The sequence below is a fragment of the Elgaria multicarinata genome, chromosome 10, assembly GCF_023053635.1.
Source record: "Elgaria multicarinata webbii isolate HBS135686 ecotype San Diego chromosome 10, rElgMul1.1.pri, whole genome shotgun sequence".
Classification (NCBI taxonomy): Eukaryota; Metazoa; Chordata; class Lepidosauria; order Squamata; family Anguidae; genus Elgaria; species Elgaria multicarinata.
In genome coordinates, this window is record NC_086180.1 from 47,559,345 (window position 1) to 47,578,550 (window position 19,206).

Sequence of the window (19,206 nt, forward strand, 5' to 3'; positions counted from 1 at the left end):
AGGTTGGTCCTTCATACCTGGATTTTGGCAGCGGATACATATTTGGACAAGGCAGACATGAGGGGTAAAAAGACAGACGATGGCTCACCGAAGCCGTCACCCTTTCGAGCTGGCAGAAGGAATTTCGCATTTCTGTGTGCACTGCCGTGCGGATTCCATGATTAATAAACCTCATCCTTTGCTTGGCATTTTAACAACCCGATTCTGTGTAGGTTTACTCAAAAGTAAGTCCTACTGAGATCGACCGGGCTTCTTCCCAAGTAAGTGTGTGCAGGATTGCAGGTGTGACAACAATCCAATGCAGGCTTATCCAAAGGTCCCACTATATGAGTAAATGTCTTGTATGAGCTCGCTGTATCAGGTTTAATTCCAAGTAAGTGCACATAGAATCGCACCCTTTGCATGGGACTGTGTTGATCCTACCCAAATGCTTTAGGCTGCAATTCTATGCACACTTACCTGGGACTAAGCCCCAGTGATCATAGTGGGACTTCCAAGTTAAAATCCGTAGGATCACACTCTCAGCCTGATTTCATCCAAAGCGATCCCATGGAAATTAAACACTTCCAAGTACACATGCATAGGGATCGTGCTCTTGAGATGTTTATCGAGCCTCCCAGCAAGCCTGTGAGGCAGATGGCTAATGCTTCCCTTTCTCCGCAGGAGATCTGAAACTCTCCCAGGGGCTTTGACCAAGGCTACCCAGAAAGTCAGTGGCAGAGCAGTTTTCAAATTTGAGTTCAGCTGAGGATTCAGTGGATGGTCTCAAGTCTCTCACACACACACCCCTCATCGACCTTCCTGTTTGTAAGGAGAAAGAGACCGTAATCTCTTTTTGTGTGGGGGGGGGGATGACCACAAAGGTAAGAACAGAAAAGTGGGCTGCCCTGAGCACGTTCGCCAGAGAAAGGATGGGGCAGATGGCTCACGATTTCGGGGTAGGGTGGGGAAAACGACCTTATATAAAGAAATGCAGTACATAAGTCTTTTAAAAAGACTGCTCAGTCCATCTCCCCTCTTTTACACACATAGAGAGACACATAAACAACCAGCCGAAAGGGACCGAAAACGACTCTACTGCCGTCCTACAAACTGCAGAGAGTGTCATCGTATAGCTCTCAGGGTGGGGTCGGGAAATCTCTCTGTTACTCAACAGTGCAGAAGAAAGTCTTCCCCGCCCCTTTCATCATCTTTCCCAAGTGCTGCTCTTCATTAGGGTAAGCAATCTGCCTGGCACTCCCTTATAAGCGCAGCGTGCTCAAGTCATATTAACCCCAGACACCGAGTGAGTTGGGTGGAGGAGCGGACAGCGTTGGGCATGAATACTTAAAGAGAAGGCCAAAGGCTTGCTTTCAAGGATCAGAGGAGAGAATTCGCCTGGGCCTGATTCTCCTTCCCACCCGCCCTTGAAGGCTCTCCTGATTTGCTGCCTGCCCTTGCTGACAGACAGAAATTATTCGAACTAAAGGAAATCGTGCACATAGTACTTCGAATGTGGGGGGAAAGGGTTGCTGCCCTTATGCTCTTCTTATATCCTTTGCAACAAATATAGTATTTGCAATAAATGGTCATTTTACAGGAGTGCTAGTATGATGATGACAAAATGTGGTTTGCCCAGAACCATCCAATGTACCCATTTCTCAGCTTCGAGTTTGAACTACGAAGGTTTCCCAAGTCTGGTTCCAATTGATAGCTTATCAGTTGGACCTTACTGCAGTGGAGGCTGGTGGCTCCCATGTCAGTGGGGCTGTGATTCCTAGGTTTTAGTCAGAACTCTACGGATTCAGCACTTAAATAGCGCCTCTAAAGTTCTGACCACTGGTGGATGTACGAACAAGCCAAGTAAGTCATGGCTTAGGGCCCCATATTATGAGCGGCCTCTAAATACTTTGGAGATAACTAAGATTTATTATAATTGAAATTGCTTTGGCTTAAATAACTTTCCACCAGAAGTATATTTTATTTAGTTGTTTCACATTACATAGGCAAACATAATGGTTTTCCTTTCTATTATACTGTAATACACACTTGCTCTCTTTATTTGTTATGGTATGGGGCCTCTGAATCTTGACATGGCTTAGGGCCTCAGCATGTCTTGATCCTGCCCTGGTTCTGGCTGAAACCCAGAGCGGATTCACAGCCCCACTGACATTAGAGCCACCAGCCTCCACTGCCTCGCTGGCTCTCAATAGGAAAGAAGAGCAGAGACGAAATCATCCTTTCTGTTTCTGTGCAGAATGAAGAGAATCCACGCTCGTTTCTCGATCGCTGCCAAACTGTCAGCTAATTAGTTTCCTGCAAGCAAACACTTGACCTGAAAGAAGTCCGCCAGGTAGAGGTATAATAGGAGTTTCTTGGGGTAACAACAGCTTAAGAGGAGATACTGGCCTCAGCATGAACTGGCCACTCCACCGCGTTTGCCCGAAGCGTCTCTCTCCATTGATTCCTCTTCTTGAGAGAGCGTGTACGTGTACGTGTGGGAAGGAGGCGGATTTCACATGGGTTGGATGGCGATACGCTTATTTTCTGTCGTTTCGTGTTTGCCAATAGGAAGAGCCCGGAGTTCTGCGCTGTCCAGGGTGCTGATTCCTTCCAAAGTTCTTCATCACATCAAGCAAAGCCATTCAGAGCGTTGCTTTGCTTGTTTCACTTACCAGCCACCAATTGTCACCACATGGAAGCCACGCCACGTAGTATTGCTGCCAGTAGGGTTTTCAGTATTAGGCAAAGAAAGTGAACAAATTATTTGAATAAACCATATTTATTTTATTTTTTATTATTGCATTTATATCCAGCCTTTTTTCCTCCAAGGAACCCAAGGCAGTGTACATAACCCTCCTCCTCCTCTCCATTTTATCCTCACAACAACAACATTGCGAGGTAGGTTGGGCTGAGAGTCTGTCACCCAGTGGGTTTCCATGGCCGAGTGAGGACTAGAACCCCGATCTCCTGATTCCCAGTCAAACACTTCAGCCACTACACCACACTGGCTCTCTATCAAAGCAAGCCTGTTGGGGGGGGCACTGGAGGGGGGAGGCAGTGGCAGTAGGCAAACATCCAGGTGCACTAAAATAAAATGGAGGTGCTAACTAATGTGAGCTCATTAATATAAAACAAGGAGGGCATCGGACAGCTGCATTTTCAATAAATTACTACCTTAGCCGTAACTGAACTCTGCTCCTTGCTGAAGAGAGAGAGAGAGAGAGAGAGAGAGAGAGAGAGAGAGAGGGAGGGAGGGAGGGAGGGAGGCAGGGCTTCCTAAAAGTATAGCCTGCATCTTAATGGATTAAAATTTCATCTGGCACATTAGGTTCAGTAAAATATGAATGCATTGCTTTAAATTTTAATCATAAATCAGAGCAGGGATACATGAGAGGCGACAGTGATTTCTCCCCAGATGTCTGCGTGGGTCAGGCAATGAAAGAGGGACTCTAATTTTATTTAGGCAAGTCCATTTGTGTGCAGAGCCTGCAGGAAGACTAATGGCTTTGGAAGGCTTATGAAGGCAGCAGCCTCACACGGGGCACCGGAGGGCTTGCTGCTGCTTTGGGACAGCTGCATTTCACATCTGTCTGAGGCCAGTCGATAGCACAAGCTGTAGTCAGACAAAGAGGCCTCCAGTTCCAAAATCAGCCAAAGACTCTTTGAGATGGTGGATCCATCCCGATTTTCTGCTCGTTTTTACAGCACTGTCAACGTATATAATAAATTATTATTGGAACAAAAAGGATAAGTCATTAATAGAGCATCAGTAAAATCCAAGCTGGGCTTATGATGAAATGACAGCCATCCCCTTAATCTCTTTAGTTCTCCTTCCCAGTTTAACTCAAACTTGTTTTCTCATGGATTTCCAAGACAATTGTTTCTAAGCATTTGGTATCTTGATTACAGCGAAGGGGAAGCCAATGGCCAATTTCCCACTTACTTTAGAGAGGCCATGACCTTACCCCTTCATACACGTTCAAGCCCAAACTATAACATACAGTATATGGTACAACTCATTCCCACCCACCCACTTTTTTTTCCTCTTAAAATGCTGGATTTATTAGAGGGAGGACTGTAGTCCCATGGTAGAGCACCTGCTTGGCATGCAGAAGGTCTCAGGTTTAACCCCCTGCATCTCCAGGTAGAGCTAGAAAAACCACTGCCCGAAACCCTGTGTCAACAATACTGGCCTAAACGGACCAATGGTGTGGCTTCCTATTTTCCTATTTTTTCATGGCTAGGAGATTACAACACCTGTGAAAAATGGGTACCTTATTTACATTTCCCAATTTGGAAGATGTGTAAATTGTGAGGTTTTTGTTTTTGTGGATCTTCACATATCCGAAAAGTAGACAACGCACATCTAATGACAAGGGTTGTAATGCGACGAACAGCTGGGCCAGTTAGGTCTCATTTTCCTCAGTAGATTTGTTGCCCAACTGTACACAGGTTAGCAGCAGGTGATATGGTTAACATACTGTTTAGGAGACAGCGTCTGGCTGAAAAGTGGATGACTAATCTATGTTAATATTGCGAATATAGCAGTTTCCCTGCTGCCCAGACGAGACCTTGGAGGCTGCAGTGTTTAAATAATCTTAGCTAAATGTAGCACTAAACAAAGTTTGCCCACTTATTTCACTACCGTTCTTTTTATTTTCCATGAATACATTATAATTCCTTATTTACCATAGGAAATGGTGACAAGTGTTTAGCATTTTGGAGATCAGTTGTCAGTTGCTATTAAAATCAAGATTAATTCATATTAACGATATGCATTCTCAGTTCTCCCATGTGACAGCATACATTAAAACAACTAGTGCAACTAATTAAACCCAATACGGGGGGTTAAATATTTTCTAAAAGAAGGTTTTAAACTCAAAAGTTCACTTGACAGCCAAGCATTAAATTCAGATTGTCCTGTTAATTATCATTTTGTATCATTTGGAGATAATTTAATTCCAGATGTATTTGGGGGATTTGGGGAAAACCTATTCATCCTTGGCCTTTGTTTTGTTTTTAATTTTCAATGTTCCCTTGAAATTGAGTATTAAGTGGTTATTGTATACTTATGATTCTGGACCTGCAACATGAATATGGAATATAACTGCCCTGTCAAATGGGTTGAGGCACCAGCTTGCAGGATAACTCCAATCCCAACCCTTCAGTTGTTGCTTGTAAACTTATTTTCAATATAATACAGTGATTTTTTTAATCTATGGATTTTCTTTTATTAGGCATTTGAGATGCTCAATAGTTTAGACTAATTAGACAAGCCAAAAGCCTTTTGAAGATTAAGCAAATTGGACAACCCTTGTTAATTAGAACATAATTTAAAGTTTGAAATTTTATCACTGATGAAGTAGCCTAATTAGTATGACGATATGTTAATGGCCTACCGAGACAGCCATGTGGAAGGCTGGCATGAACTCCTTAAAGGCTTGGAAGAATCTGCTCCCGTTCTATGTTGTCATTAATAAAAGATTTCTATAGACTTCAGCCTTTCAACGGTTACATACAATTTATAGTACACACAATGCATTAGCCCATAGTGCTGCTCCATTTTTTTTTACTATTATGAAAACTAATAAATTCGTCAAGCTGAATTAAGCATACAAATCAGATGAGGCATAACAGATTACATATTGAAGCGCTGTGTCTCCCGAGCCTAAATGAAATTTCAATCTAATAATTCCTTCCTGGCCCGGCCATAATTTGTTTAGAGATGTTGTTCCACTCCTTTCCAAGCGCTGTTCGCACAATAATTAAATGATACTCAAGCTTTTAACTTTGATTTATTTCATTTCTCTGAGCTGGCGACAGTGAGAGCTGATACAATGGCTTTTTTTTTTATTTATTTCCTTGAAAATTACCAAACCTATCTTTTGCGGTGAAAAACTTACTGGAGCCGCCTGGTGTAAAATTAAAGGACAAAAAAAATAGCCAGCTGTATTGAAATAAGTCACTCGGTAACCTTAACACACACACACACACACACACACACACACACGTGTGTGTGTGTGTGTGTGTGTGTGTGTGTGTGTGTTTCTTTTAAAGATGAAATCCATCCATCATAACCTTGACAGAGCCAAGGAACTAGATGGTCTTAAAATCCAGAAGTGGGAAATTGAGCCCATCATAATAGCTTTTGGTGAAGGTGAGGTGCCAGATTGCAGGAGGGTGTTTGGGTGATCTGAGCATCTGGGGCCACATTCTTCCCTTGGTGTTATTTAGTTTGGAGTGGCCCTTGAGGCCAAGCAGAAGCGCAATGGTGGTGGCTGGCGGGGGACACGGCTATCAGTCGGACTCATGCTCCGCTCCGCATAGTCCTCCTCCCAACCCCCTCCAGCCAGCAACTCCTTCTCCCGCAGCGATCGCCCCTTGAGGCACGCTGCTCCAGCCGTACAGCGCAGACAGGAAGTTACAAACAAAGGTGAGGATGGTGTAGGAATGACGGAGGGAAAGAGCAGCAGCAGCAGCAGCACCCTCTGGCACGCGCCCACTTCGGGGCGGGGGGCGGGGGCGAGGGAGCAGCAGCCGCAAATTCCCAGGAGCCCGCTCGATAGGGCAAAATAAGGCGCCAATAGCAGCTAATCGGGCTTGTGCCAACCAGTCCCTGTGTATTTGTGTGTGTGTGCGCGCGCGTGCAGAGTCCCCTCGTCGCACCTGCGCAATGAGGTCTCTCTGGGCACACGCACTACTCCTTTCACCGTGGTGGCTAATGAACGATCATAATTCGAAGTGAAAGGCTTTCACATTTATCTAGACCCTCCTTCACTTCACCCACTTTAGCCGTTGCCTTCTCCCGTCGTCTATTGCACCAAGTCCGGGATAGGGAGCAGTTTCGAAGGTGCAAACCCAACCCATGCTCTGTCTACGCACCCAGAAACAACCCGGCTCGAAAAAACATATTAGTAAATCAAATATATACTACCACAGTTTTACCTCTAACCGTCACACACAATCCTTTCCCTAGTAAAGCTCAACTCACATGCCAAATAATAAGCACACGGTCACCTCCTTCGAGGGCACCTTTTGTAGTGCCAGGCTCTCCCTAATAACGCCAAATCCCACCCTGGCCAGACACACCTCAGGGTCGTTTCCTAGTGCAATTCCCCCCTCCCCCTCCCGCTCTCTCAACTATTTCTCCCTCACGTGCGCTCCAGATAACAGTTTCCCCACACACTTTTTCACACCGCGTCTCCTCACGTCGTTTTTCACACATCCCGCCAACATTTTTCTGATTATCTCCCTTTCCGGAATCTCTCACCATCTCTTTCTCGGCCTTTACATCTACGCACTTTGACACACACACACACACACACACACACACACACACACACACAGAGCCAATATCACCACACACTCAGTTCTTCCCCGCGCACCCCACCCCCAAGCTTCTGCCTCACACTCGGTCCCTGCTTCAGTCCCACCCGCGCCCTCGCAGGACGCATGCGTCTCTTCCGCCCCCCTCCCCCCCCCAGTCAGCCCCAACCGTGCCTCCATCCAATGGGCGAAGAGCAGCGAGAAACAGAGGGAGAGAGAAAGACTCACACAGCCCAGTTACTCTGAGGTCTCGCTTGCCACAGGCACCTGTCAGGCCAAAGTGTGCGGCAGCCGAACGCCGAGGCAGCGGCTGAAGGAAGTAGAACAATAGGGCGCTCCGAGAACTGTCCCGCCTTTAGACCCCGGGCAGGGCAGGGCAGGCAGGGCAGGGCGGGCGGGGACAAGCGGCGCAGGCAGAGAGCCTCTGGGCTGTTGCTCCAGTTGAGCAACAGCTGGGCTTGGAGTCTGAAAGCTGGGCTGGGCGAGGAGGGAGCTCCTCGGGGCGCAAAGCGCGGGGGCGAGCGGGGCGAGCGAGCGGCGCCTCAGGAGCTTCGCGGGCTGGGCGAGGATAGGGCAGAGGAGGACGACGAGGAGGAGGAGCGCAGGGGAGGACCCGGCGCTTTGGAAGGCAGGCGCGGGAAGGCGAGGGACTTTCCCCAAAGAGTTGAGGGGTGTCGAGTGACAAGGCAAGGAGGGGGCGGCGAGGCGCGTCAAAAGCCAGCGGCGGCGCGGCGGTAGGGGCAGTTGGACGGCGGAGAGCGGCCAGAGGCGGCTGCACCGGAGGGGACAGAGAGCCGACGCGGCGCCCTCGGTCAGCGAGGGCTGTGAGGCGGCAGCGGCGGCGGCGGCGGCGGCGGGGACGGAGGCAGCAACTTCTGGGCGCGACGCCTCTCTTCTCCCGCCTCTCCGCCGGCGCCGGGGCCCGCGACCCGCCGGCCAGGATGATGATGATGTCGCTGAACAGCAAGCAGCCCTTCGGCATGGCGCACGCCGGCGGCGGCGGCGGCGGCCTCCACGAGCCCAAGTACTCGGCCCTGCACTCCGCCTCGCCTTGCACCTCCTCGGCCGCCGCAGCCGCGCCCTCCGCCAGCGCGCCCAGCATCAGCAGCGCCGGCGGCGGCGGCGGCCGGAGCAGCGCCCCGAGCAGCACCACCAGCAGCAACAGCACCTCCGAGGCCATGCGCCGCGCCTGCCTGCCCACCCCGCCGGTAGGTCGGTCGCCCGGGCGGGCGGTCCAGGGAAGAGGAGGGCCGGCAGAGACGAGGGGCAGGGGGCAGCCCCTCCACTGCCCTCCCGGCCGCAGCTGGTTTCTTTCATGGCCAGGCAGAGCCTCAGCCCGGCGTCTCCACCCAGCCCGAGCCCAGCCGAGGCTTTCGAGGGGGCTCCCATGAATTTTTATGACCTGGGATGGAGATGCCGAGACGGGCAGGGGCGGGCGTGAGAGACGAGAGAGCGAGAGAGAGGGAGAGAGAGAGAGAGCGAGAGCGGCTGCCTGCCTGATGGTCTGCCTGCCTCTGGGTCCTTTCCCCTCTCTCTGTCCTTCTTTCCCCCTTCATTGCTTCCCCCTCTCTCTTCCCTCCCTTTCCCTCTTATCTGTCTTTCTTTCTTTCTTTCTTTCTTTCCTTCCTTCCCCCTTTCTTTCCTTCCTCCCCATTACTCTCCCTCCCCCCCACTTTCCTTCCTTTCCGTTCTCTTTCTTCCCAGTTCTTTTTTCTCCTTCCTTCCTTCCTTCCTTCCTTCCTTCCCACTTCATTCTCTCTCTCCCTCTCCTTTCTCTTTCTCTCTTCTTCTTCCCCACTTCCTGCCCTCGCTTTCCCTCGCTCTCGTTTCCGAACAGGCTTGGATGGCACCCCGAGGAGAAAGGAGGCGAATTCCCTCTTGGCAGCAGTAATGTGTGCCTTCTATTTGCAATTGCAGAGCAATATCTTCGGTGGTCTGGATGAGAGCCTGCTGGCTCGCGCTGAAGCCCTGGCTGCAGTGGACATCGTCTCTCCCGGCAAGAGCCACCACCACCACCCGCCCCACCACAGCCCCTTCAAGCCAGACGCCACCTACCACACCATGAACACCATCCCCTGCACCTCAGCCGCTTCCTCGTCCTCGGTGCCCATCTCGCACCCGTCCGCCCTGTCGGGCACCCACCACCACCACCACCACCACCATCACCACCACCAGCCTCACCAGGCTCTGGAAGGGGAGCTCTTGGAACACATCACTCCGGGGCTGGCACTGGGGGCCATGACAGGCCCCGACGGCTCGGTGGTCTCCACGCCTGGCCACGCTCCCCACATGGCCAGCATGAACCCTATGCACCAGGCGGCTCTCAGCATGGCCCACGCCCACGGGCTGCCCTCTCACATGGGCTGCATGAGCGATGTGGACGCGGACCCACGGGATTTGGAAGCCTTCGCGGAGAGGTTCAAGCAGAGGCGGATCAAGCTGGGGGTGACTCAAGCAGACGTGGGCTCGGCCCTGGCCAACCTCAAGATCCCCGGGGTGGGTTCCCTCAGCCAGAGCACCATCTGCAGATTCGAGTCGCTCACCTTGTCCCACAACAACATGATCGCCCTCAAGCCCATCTTGCAGGCCTGGCTGGAAGAGGCAGAGAAATCACACCGGGAGAAGCTGACCAAGCCGGAGCTCTTCAATGGGGCAGAGAAGAAGAGGAAACGCACATCCATCGCCGCTCCTGAAAAAAGGTCCCTGGAAGCCTACTTTGCCATCCAGCCACGTCCTTCCTCGGAAAAAATTGCGGCCATTGCGGAGAAACTGGACCTCAAGAAGAATGTGGTCCGAGTGTGGTTCTGTAACCAGAGACAGAAACAGAAACGGATGAAATATTCCGCTGGGATTTAAAGTCTTTGGAAACCTTTCTGCTTAATAAAATAAAACTAAAACAAGTAAACCTAGAAGAGTAAGAAGAAGATATTTCTCTTTCCGGGAGAAAAGAGACCAACGTTCAGAAAGAGAGTCAGACTGACAGATGCAGAGAGGGAGAGAGAGAGAGAGAGAGAGAGAGAGAGAGAGAGAGAGAGAGAGAGAGAGAGGGAGAGGGAGAGACTGAATGGAGAAGCAAAATGTCAAGTTCAGAAAGTTGGCAGCAGAAATAATCGGGCTTGAAGGCTCAGTCTTGAGTTGGCATCAAAGACAGACTGATTTTGTGAAGGCAGATAAGAAATCTTTATAAAGGACCGAAGACGTATCAAGTAAGAGTTGTTTTTATTCTTAAAGACATCACCTTTATTCAGATGTACAGCTTTGCAGCTATTTTTCAGGAAAAAAATTAACTGACTAGAGAGACTGAAACTTTAATCTAGAGTTGAAGCTTATACTATGAGAGAGGCATCTCAAAAGTATTTTGATTTTTTAAAAAGAAGATGGCAGGGTTTCTGCGATTACACTGCATATTATAAATATATAAATATATATTTTTACTGTGGTTATTATCCGTTTCCTTCTCTGAAAAGATAATGTTGAGGAAAAGAGGTGATCCTGCTGTGTTCACAGACCTTTTAAGAGCTATTGTTAGATTACTGCCAAACAACCCCCTGTAAATTATTAATTTATCTCTCTAGTAACTTAATTTTGTGCTCATCCTAATTAATTACACCTCTTTCATCAAAGTCTTGATAAAAAGGAAAAGAAAAAAAGTATGGTTAGTGTAAATTAATTATTTTATGTTGGTTGGTAGAATTTATGGAATTGCGCTTTTTTCTTCTTATAAAAACCTTCCTTTGGGCCATTTGTATATTGTCACCTGAATTTAAGCTATTTCTCCAGCAAGTATTCTTATTTGTAAGGCGTTCTCACTCTTTATAGTGGCTGTCCTGCGTTGTTTGTGTAGACTGACTCACTTGTTCAAGGAGGTATTTGTTGACTGCGTTACATATTTAATGGGGATTCCCCCAAATCATTCCCACCACACACTACTTTAAAAAAAATGCACTTGGGTAGGTGACAGTGTGGTGGGTTTGCTTTCGATTTCTTTTCATCAAAGTATTGTCTGTTCTAGATTTCTGGTCAGTGTTCAGATCTCCTAGGTACTCTTTATTTCTTTTGATTGCAATAGATTTGCATTTATTTCTTTATTTTGAAGTTTTATTTGTAGAAAAGCCAACACTGTATTAGGGAGAGAAAAAGAGAGTGAGTGAGAAAGAAAGTGAACACAAGAGAGAGAGAGAGAGAGAGAGAGAGAGAGAGAGAGTGATCCAGTGAGAGAGCACTGTTTGTAAATCCACATAGTTCGGTAGGATTCTTTTGGAACAAATCCCCAAAGGTACTTAGATTGCGGTACCGCTGTGTATTGTAAATAATTCATTCAAGATTGACGCACATACAGTTATATTCTTACAGATTTCGCTGTATTGCTGTTATGTTTGAAGGCTATTTGAAGTCTTACTTCTGTACATTATGATGAGTTCTTTGTTTTTTGTTAATAGAAAGTTTATTTATTATGGTAATGTATTAATTTATTTAAAATGTTGTTGAATTGTCTTTCATTAAAAAAAAGGATTTTAACGTTTTATTGACAAAACCTGTTTCCCATGTTCCTTTACCCAACTCACTCCCCCATTATAGACTGTGTTCTTGAATTTGAATTATTACCAAAATGCTTTAGAGACTGTAATCTCAAACTCACATTTTGAAACAGATTTCACTGGAATCATTGGGTTTTACTTCCAAGTCAATATGTTTAGGATCAGCGAAACAAAATATCATGGCTATTCCCTATTTTGATTAGGTATTCCCTATATTGAATTAGTGCTTTATTTGTAGCCATTTCCATTGACGAAAGTATTTCAAACTCCCAGTACTTCAAACTGAGAGGTAGCTGGATTATCCATAGATCTCTGCATTGGTATTTCCTAGACAATACAAGGGCTGCATTTTTTCCTCCTATGTGTCATATGTGAATCTATGATACTTGATTGCCATGTCAGATCATGAATGACACATCTGAAGCAAGGATTGACTTTTGTGTTTTCTGGCCAGGGATAGCCAGATTGCAAAATCCAGGGCGTTAAGACTGGCGAAGGTGCTCAGGGACCTTGGAAGGGAGCTATTCAATTAGCCCGACTTCCTAGCTGCTCTTTGGGAATGATGACAGGGGCAGTTTGAGTCCCAGAGGCTCAGCACCACCACCGCAGTGCCAAGCGCATAAGCTCCAAGATCAAGAGACAGACAGATACCCAGGGGAGGGGGGGAGCGAGAAAGAAGAGAAAGGCTTGTCCGCTTATTTGCCCGTGTTTCCTGTAGTGTTTAAAGGGCTTCAAAGACAGAAGAAAGAAAGAAACCGAACTGTCTAACGCACCATAAGCAAAGAAATCTAACCTATAAAGAAGCAAGCTTAAGAATTCGGCTGCTGCAATCCTAAACACACTTACTAGGAAGTAAGCCCCACAGAACACAGACTTATTTCCCAGTAAATATATATAGGATCCTGCTGTTAGAGTGGAAAGATTTCTAAAACAAATAGTGCAACATGCTTAGATGCAGAACTTTCCTGATGCCCTTAACTTAGACGAGACATTCTCCTATAGGAAGTGTGAAGATGCCCTAGGGAAAGAATAGAGAAAAAGACAGCAGGTTTTATCCTCCCCTCCATACTGCTACTGTGCCTCCCCTTGTGTTTGATAAGCGGTTGTGAATTGCCCCGGATCAAGAACTAGATTGAAACGATGCCATGCGATCAAAAGAGAGCCCTGAAGGAGTTAAATAAACACACCGCAGAACTGTGCTTTCTCTTGTAGTGTAAAGAACTAGCAACCCATAGAAAGGTTTGTATCTCTTACATTCCATCTCCTTTAGGATCAAACTGAGGTGTGTAAATTGGTAACCTTGTTGCCTAAGGAGCTATGCTCTTTGATGCAGGTGATTTGAATGGTGAGGATACGGGTTATTTTCTGATGGAATTTTTACTCGGGAGTTTTTAGAAGAATAAAACGGAAGTCGGCATGTATATGCCATCTCATTCTGGAGTAGGGGCTGTGGACTATGAGAGAACTGTGTGTAACTAAAAGGTCTCGGGTATTACTACTACTAGCAAAGAAAAGTGAGAGTATGAAAACAGCCTTCTTCCCCTCATTTCCACGTTGGTTGTTCTTTCCACCTTTGATTTTCGGCGACATCGGTGATATTGCTACTGCAGCCTTATCCTCCCTGCCGCCAGTACTTTCAGGACCAAGGACAGCGCCTCGGCATCCTCTCGCTCTCTGGTCAATCTTGCCAGTTTGCCAGGGGCTGTCGCTTTCCCCTCACAGAAAAGAGCCGAGAAGAAAGAGGAGGAAAGAGAGAGAGAGAGAGAAAGAGGCGGAGTGAACTTGTGGGGCGGGGGGGGGGGGAGAGAAGGGTAGGGGTGGAAGGGAGACAAATGTGGCAGCTTTTTGCTATAGGGACTCAGCAAACATAACGAAAAACCATTTGATCTTAGAAAATATGCTCACATAGAACCCTACGTTAGGCCAACGTTTAAGAAAACAACATATCAAGCGAGAAGGAAAGAATTCAAAAGAAGAGGCTAAATATAGCAAGGAAGACAGTTAATATTTTGAAATGACAGAAATCCATAGGCTTTGTACATATGACAGAGACAAGAATAGAATAAAATAGAAGCCCACCCCCACCCCGCCTCCCATGCACAAGAATTAATATCACATTTTGTTATTAAAATGATGCATCGGATTACAATTGTGTCATTTCACCATTAGTGGGTCAATAAATCTTTCTTCACATGATGTTAATTAAGGGTCCTGTGAGTTCAAAGCATGAAGTATTTCTCTGCCATTTGTTGTGTGTGTGTGTGTGTGTGTGTGTGTTAGAAAGCCACCTTGAAAGCCAAACATTTAATCACAAATACACTGGAATGGATTAATAGTCTCTTTCTTGCTATCTTGTTTTCATGTGAATTCAGAGACATTGTTTGATAAACTGAAAATGAATGCAAGCCAAAAAGGCTAGTTTGCTAGACCACAGGCTATCTAGATTTACTACAAGATTGCGGTAGCTGACACTAAAGGGACAAAATTGGTCGATTCTTTTTAATGCTACCATTTAATATTCATCTACTTCTACCAGGTAACAAAATGTAATTTTGAAGAGACTTTGAGTGATCAAGAAGGCACTATCTGAGAGCCTGATATTATTGGATGGCAATAGTATTTCAATCAAACCAGGTGGGGATCCCTGTGTCCATTTCCTGAGAAATATTTGCCAACCCTGAAAACTATGCAACAATTGTGGCCACCCAGTATTGCTGCTAAGGAGTGACTATTCTGGGGGATGGTCAGAGAGACATTGGAGCTCCTTCCACGCATCTTTATTTCACATGTGCTTATAATTGCATGTCCTGGAGTTTTGGCTTTATTGTCAGATTGCTTCTGTTTCATTTTCTCAGTTTCTATATTGCGCTGATCAAACATGCACACACACACACACACAGACACACACACACAGACACAGACACACAGACACAGACACAGACACAGACACACACACACACACACACACACACACGAAATTGTGCCCAAGCAAACAGAACTGTGGCGAGAATCTCTCTATTTACAATTTGGCAATGACAGTTATGGTGATTTTGATTTTTGGGCTGCATGCACCAGTCTCTCCTCAGGTCTTAGTCTGAGTTGAAATACATTGTGAGGATAGAAAGAAAATCTCCAACAAATTAACTAGTAATTATTACAGATTTCCAAGGTTCAGGGAGCACTAGTGAACAACTTATGCATATTAAGAATTCATCTGACAAGAAATTTACAATGTCCTCCTCCTATACATGTCTACTAAGATGTAAGCTCCACTGAGTTCAATGGGACTAACTCCCTAGTAAGTGTGTGTAGAATGGCAGCCTCAGGGTTACAAATCTAGTCCCTAAGGCATGCCTGACACTTTATTAGAACCGCCTTTATTTTTGGCTTACTGCCGAATGGGGGACCCCTTCCTATGTACAGATTGTCAGGATCCTCTTGATGGAAGCCTTGCAACTAAGGTGGGTTTGGAATTCATTAATGTAGCCCATGCTAAACAAACAAAACAAAGACAACACTAACAACAACAACAAAATAGGAAGAATATGAGGCATGGTAACCAACAACATACCTATGCAGAGATAGAAAGGCCCAGCCAGGCATTTTGCAGTTCCTGAAAAAGCACAAAGAGATCCTCCAGAACGTCAGGATTTGTCCAGAGGCCTCTATAAGCCATGAAGTCTGATAGTCTTTGCACTTCCTCGTGGCCCACTTAAATGAGCCATTCACTTAAAGGCTATTATGGGCGAATTAATAAATTACACAGCGAATTATTAAATCCAGATAATTACAAGGAATAAGTAAGTAATCATTCGTTATCTCAGCTAATTACTGCGGGTCACAGTGAGCTGGAATGTGAAACCCTCCTCGGGAATTGAAATTAACTTTGCAGAGCGAGGCTTCGCTTGACATCCTTAGTCTGTAGGCGCATGGCAGCTCCCTTGTGTGCCAGGGTTTTCTATTTAACTTGGAGAGAATGGAAATAAAATTAAGTGGTGGTAATAGGAAGCTGCTTAGAAAGTCAAAACAGTGGGTGGAAAGAAAGAAAGAAAGAAAGAAAGAAAGAAAGAAAGAAAGAAAGAGGTTTGGCCGAAAGAAAGAAAGTGGTTTGGCCATTTAAGAAAGGCTTCTGGAGACATGAAGGTTTCCAAATCCATGCTTATATTTATGTATCTCTCATGTGTAGCAGCTAAGCAAACTCTGGGAAACGGGCTGTATCGCAGGGTCAGGTCTTTAATCATATATTAAAGGAGGATGAAAAGAAGGCGAGTCAGGATCCAGGCCCAAGGAAAGTGGCTCTCCTTTCATACTGCAAAATGGAAGGGCTCTCGGAGCTGGGAGGGTTCAGGGCACCAGCGTGTGCTTTGTTTTGGGGACAATAAAAAAGCATTCATCTCTTAACTGCAGGAACCTAATTAGGGAGCAGAGTCGCCTCTTCTGTTGATCTTTCGCCAAATCTCGCCCAGAGCGAATGTCAGGATTTCCCTCCTCCCCTTATATGGCACATCATCATTATTATTATTATTATTATTATTATTATTATTATTATTATTGGGTAACTTTGTATAGGGCAAATCTATAGTGTACACGAGGTGAAGCCTTCTCTTCTTTTCTCTATTTTGAATCCTTAATATATAAAAGGAACTGTTCATCACACGCTGAAGAGGAAGAAGAAGAAAAATCTGAGGGTTGGGTGGTATGGTGTTTTTTTTTAATCAATTGTAATTAGGTGGACAGTCTTTCTCCCCTTCCCTTGCTCGAGCCTGGGATGATAATTAAAATTTAATGAAGCCGGGGACTAGAGAGAGCCTCGTCTGGGGACTCTGGAATGGAATATTTTAACTGTACATTTACACCAAGTGTCTGGCTTCAAAGACGTGACTGCTTTTAATCTCGAATTAGAAAAACCACAGGCCTGAAATTAAATATTAGATGCCTTTTCGGTTCCTTTTCCTTCCTGGAGTACTGTCACCAACGTGTTTCCCTTTCTTGCCTGGCAACACACATACACACACACACGCACGTCTCCAATTACATTCGCTTTAATAATACATGGCTTTGATGGGGTACAGAATTCTGGTGCTTTTGGATTTCTTCCCCCTTTTAAATGGGGTTAATGCAATATTAATCGGTTGTGGCTGTTATAAGAATGCGCAGGGTTTTTCAGGAACAAATCGATGCAGGCTGGGGAAGGAAAGAGCAAAAAGAAGACAACCTCGCTCCTTGCGGTGTAATCTCGTTTTCAAACGCTTCCAAAGCTTTGGGTGAGTAAGATTGTCAGTTCTGTTTGTGTTTCTTTGACGAGACGCCTCTTCGCGCAGGTAGAAAGAGAGCGAGCAGTCAGCGCCTCTTTGGCCTGTAGCTCCTGCTCTAATAATGCATAGGAGGGGAGGGAGGGGAGGGGGGGAGCGAAGGGCGCTTCTCCAGGCTTTTCTCTGGTGCTGAACATTAATCACAGCAAAACGCACCCTCCCACCCCCCCGCAAACAAACAGCGGAAGTCTCCACCGCTGGGGAAAGCGCGCAGCCCAGCACTGGGGCAGAGGCATCCCCGAAGCTGCCAGCCCCCCACCCCACCCCAAGGTCTGCTGCACAGCTTCGCTAACTGCATCACGGCCACCAGCAGCCCTGTTCCTGCGCTCTGCTTTGCACCAACGGCCCCCGGCCCCCGAGGTTTCCAGGTCAGCCATCCAGCATTAAGGGCGATTGGAAGCCCATCGCGTTTTCAGAATCGTGGCGCTCTCAGTTCGAATATGGCTTCCCCCGTTTTCCTCCCAGGAAATGCTCTAGAGAGCTCAAGGCGCACGTTAGTCTTGAAAAGAAGAAGAAAGCCGCCAGCGGCACGAACCTTCCCTGTTCTTGGGCGGAGAAAGCGCGTCTTGATTTGTGCACTGACTTAATTTCTGCAAGTATTACCAGTTACTGTCGACGCCTACTTTTAGGTCACGTTTTGTAAACATCCTGCCAGAATGAAACTTCAGCAAATTATTATTTATTGCATTTATTCCCCGCCTTTCCTCACCAAGGACCTCAAGGCGGCGAAAAGGGTCACCCCTCCCCCATTTTATCCTCACAACGACCCTGTGAGGTAGGTTGGCCTGAAAGATAGTGACCGGACCAGGGTCGCCGAAATTAGGGCTTGGGTCTCCCTGATCCTAGTTCCACCCTGTCTCCGAGCACTCTGACTCTCCTGCACTGTGTTGGCAAGGCACGTGTAAACCTGGCGCTTTTTCTAATGGGTGCGCGTTCGAGCTGCCAGAACCTTTCCAGCTTGATTAAGAGATTCCTCTGCAAGCTTCACAGTCCCCTGAGATTATTCATGTAAAATATTCCATTCTGACTTTTTTTTTCTTTTTTCCTTTAGTTTGCCGGTGTGAACAGATGCAAAAACGAGGAGAGAAGGTGGCCGGCTGACCCCGCCTGCTGAGGGCAGGGAGACGCCAGTGAAGGTAAAGTTCCTCCTTCCTTTCGCCAGCTCAGCTACAACACCCTCTGCAGCCGCGTGGAAAAAACCCCCGCCTTTTACATGCGGAGGTTTTCCGTGCCCAGTCCAAGAACTGCTTAAGCTTTGGGTCCGTATTATAAATGGTCTCAAATACTTCCCTAATCGAACGAGTTAATCCTTCTCTGCCACATGTCTCTACCCCGCAGAGGCTGACTTTAAATTAAACCAGGGAGCCCCGGGCAGACACCATACAAGCAGGCGCAAGGCGAGGAGGAGGAGACGCTGGAGAGAGCCGAGGCAGAACCGCAGCCGGAGACAGCGCCGTTCACTTTAATGAGAAAAGGAACCGGCCCTTGGGCATAATAAACAAGACAGAGATCGCTGGTCGCCCATTCCCTCGGTGTTTGTGAGCCCATCGGGGCAGAGATGCCTTTTCTTTTTCTACCCCTAGGGCGCCGGTTTCAGATGAACCCAATTAAGAGCCACCACTCCTACTGCCACCGCCATAAGTCAAATGGGCTTTGTAGTCCGATCCCACGCAAAGTGTGCAGAGGTTCGCTCTAGCCTTAGGAGTGCAGAATCAGGCCCGCTGTCATATTCATGTGTGCATGTGCGTGTGAAACAATTAATCTGAAGCGAGTCTCTCTCAATATTGGTGTTCGATTCGGGGTGGGGTGGTTGAGAGGTTTAATGAAAGCCATAAGACCCATTCCCGACTCCCCTCAATTTTAACTAAATCATCCCCCCCCCCTTTAAAAACAGTTACGGCAACTCTCGGAAAAGGTGTGGGGATCGGCCCCTCTCTACCCCCTCCCGTGCCCAGTACTTCAAGGACTGCCGAGAACTTCCAAATTGGCCAGGTGAAAGGTGCAGTAAATTAACCCTCATCGCAGAAGCTGCTCAATTAAAGTCAATG

The 19,206-nt window shown here is 46.9% G+C and overlaps 1 protein-coding gene across 2 annotated transcripts; it reads left to right on the forward strand.

Annotated features, from left to right (window-relative positions):
- The first annotated feature begins 8,249 nt into the window (after positions 1–8,249).
- Positions 8,250–10,164, forward strand: POU4F2 (POU class 4 homeobox 2). Of its 2 annotated transcripts, XM_063135455.1 has the most exons (3): positions 8,256–8,344; positions 8,468–8,524; positions 9,228–10,164. In XM_063135455.1, exons 1-3 carry the CDS (start codon positions 8,256–8,258, stop codon positions 10,162–10,164), a joined length of 1,083 nt encoding a protein of 360 aa, XP_062991525.1. The 2 variants fall into 2 exon arrangements, with proteins under 2 accessions (XP_062991524.1, XP_062991525.1); XM_063135454.1 differs by having other exon boundaries at positions 8,250–8,516; positions 9,226–10,164.
- The last annotated feature ends 9,042 nt before the right edge of the window (positions 10,165–19,206 follow it).

What these genes read in the sequence shown, in the direction of transcription:
- POU4F2 (XM_063135454.1), top strand. Translation starts at nt 8,250, where the DNA reads ATGATGATGATGTCGCTGAACAGCAAGCAGCCCTTCGGCATGGCGCAC. An exon ending in CCTGCCTGCCCACCCCGCCG is followed by an intron (nt 8,517 to 9,225) that starts GTAGGTCGGTCG and finishes TTGCAATTGCAG; the next exon opens with AGCAATATCTTCGGTGGTCT.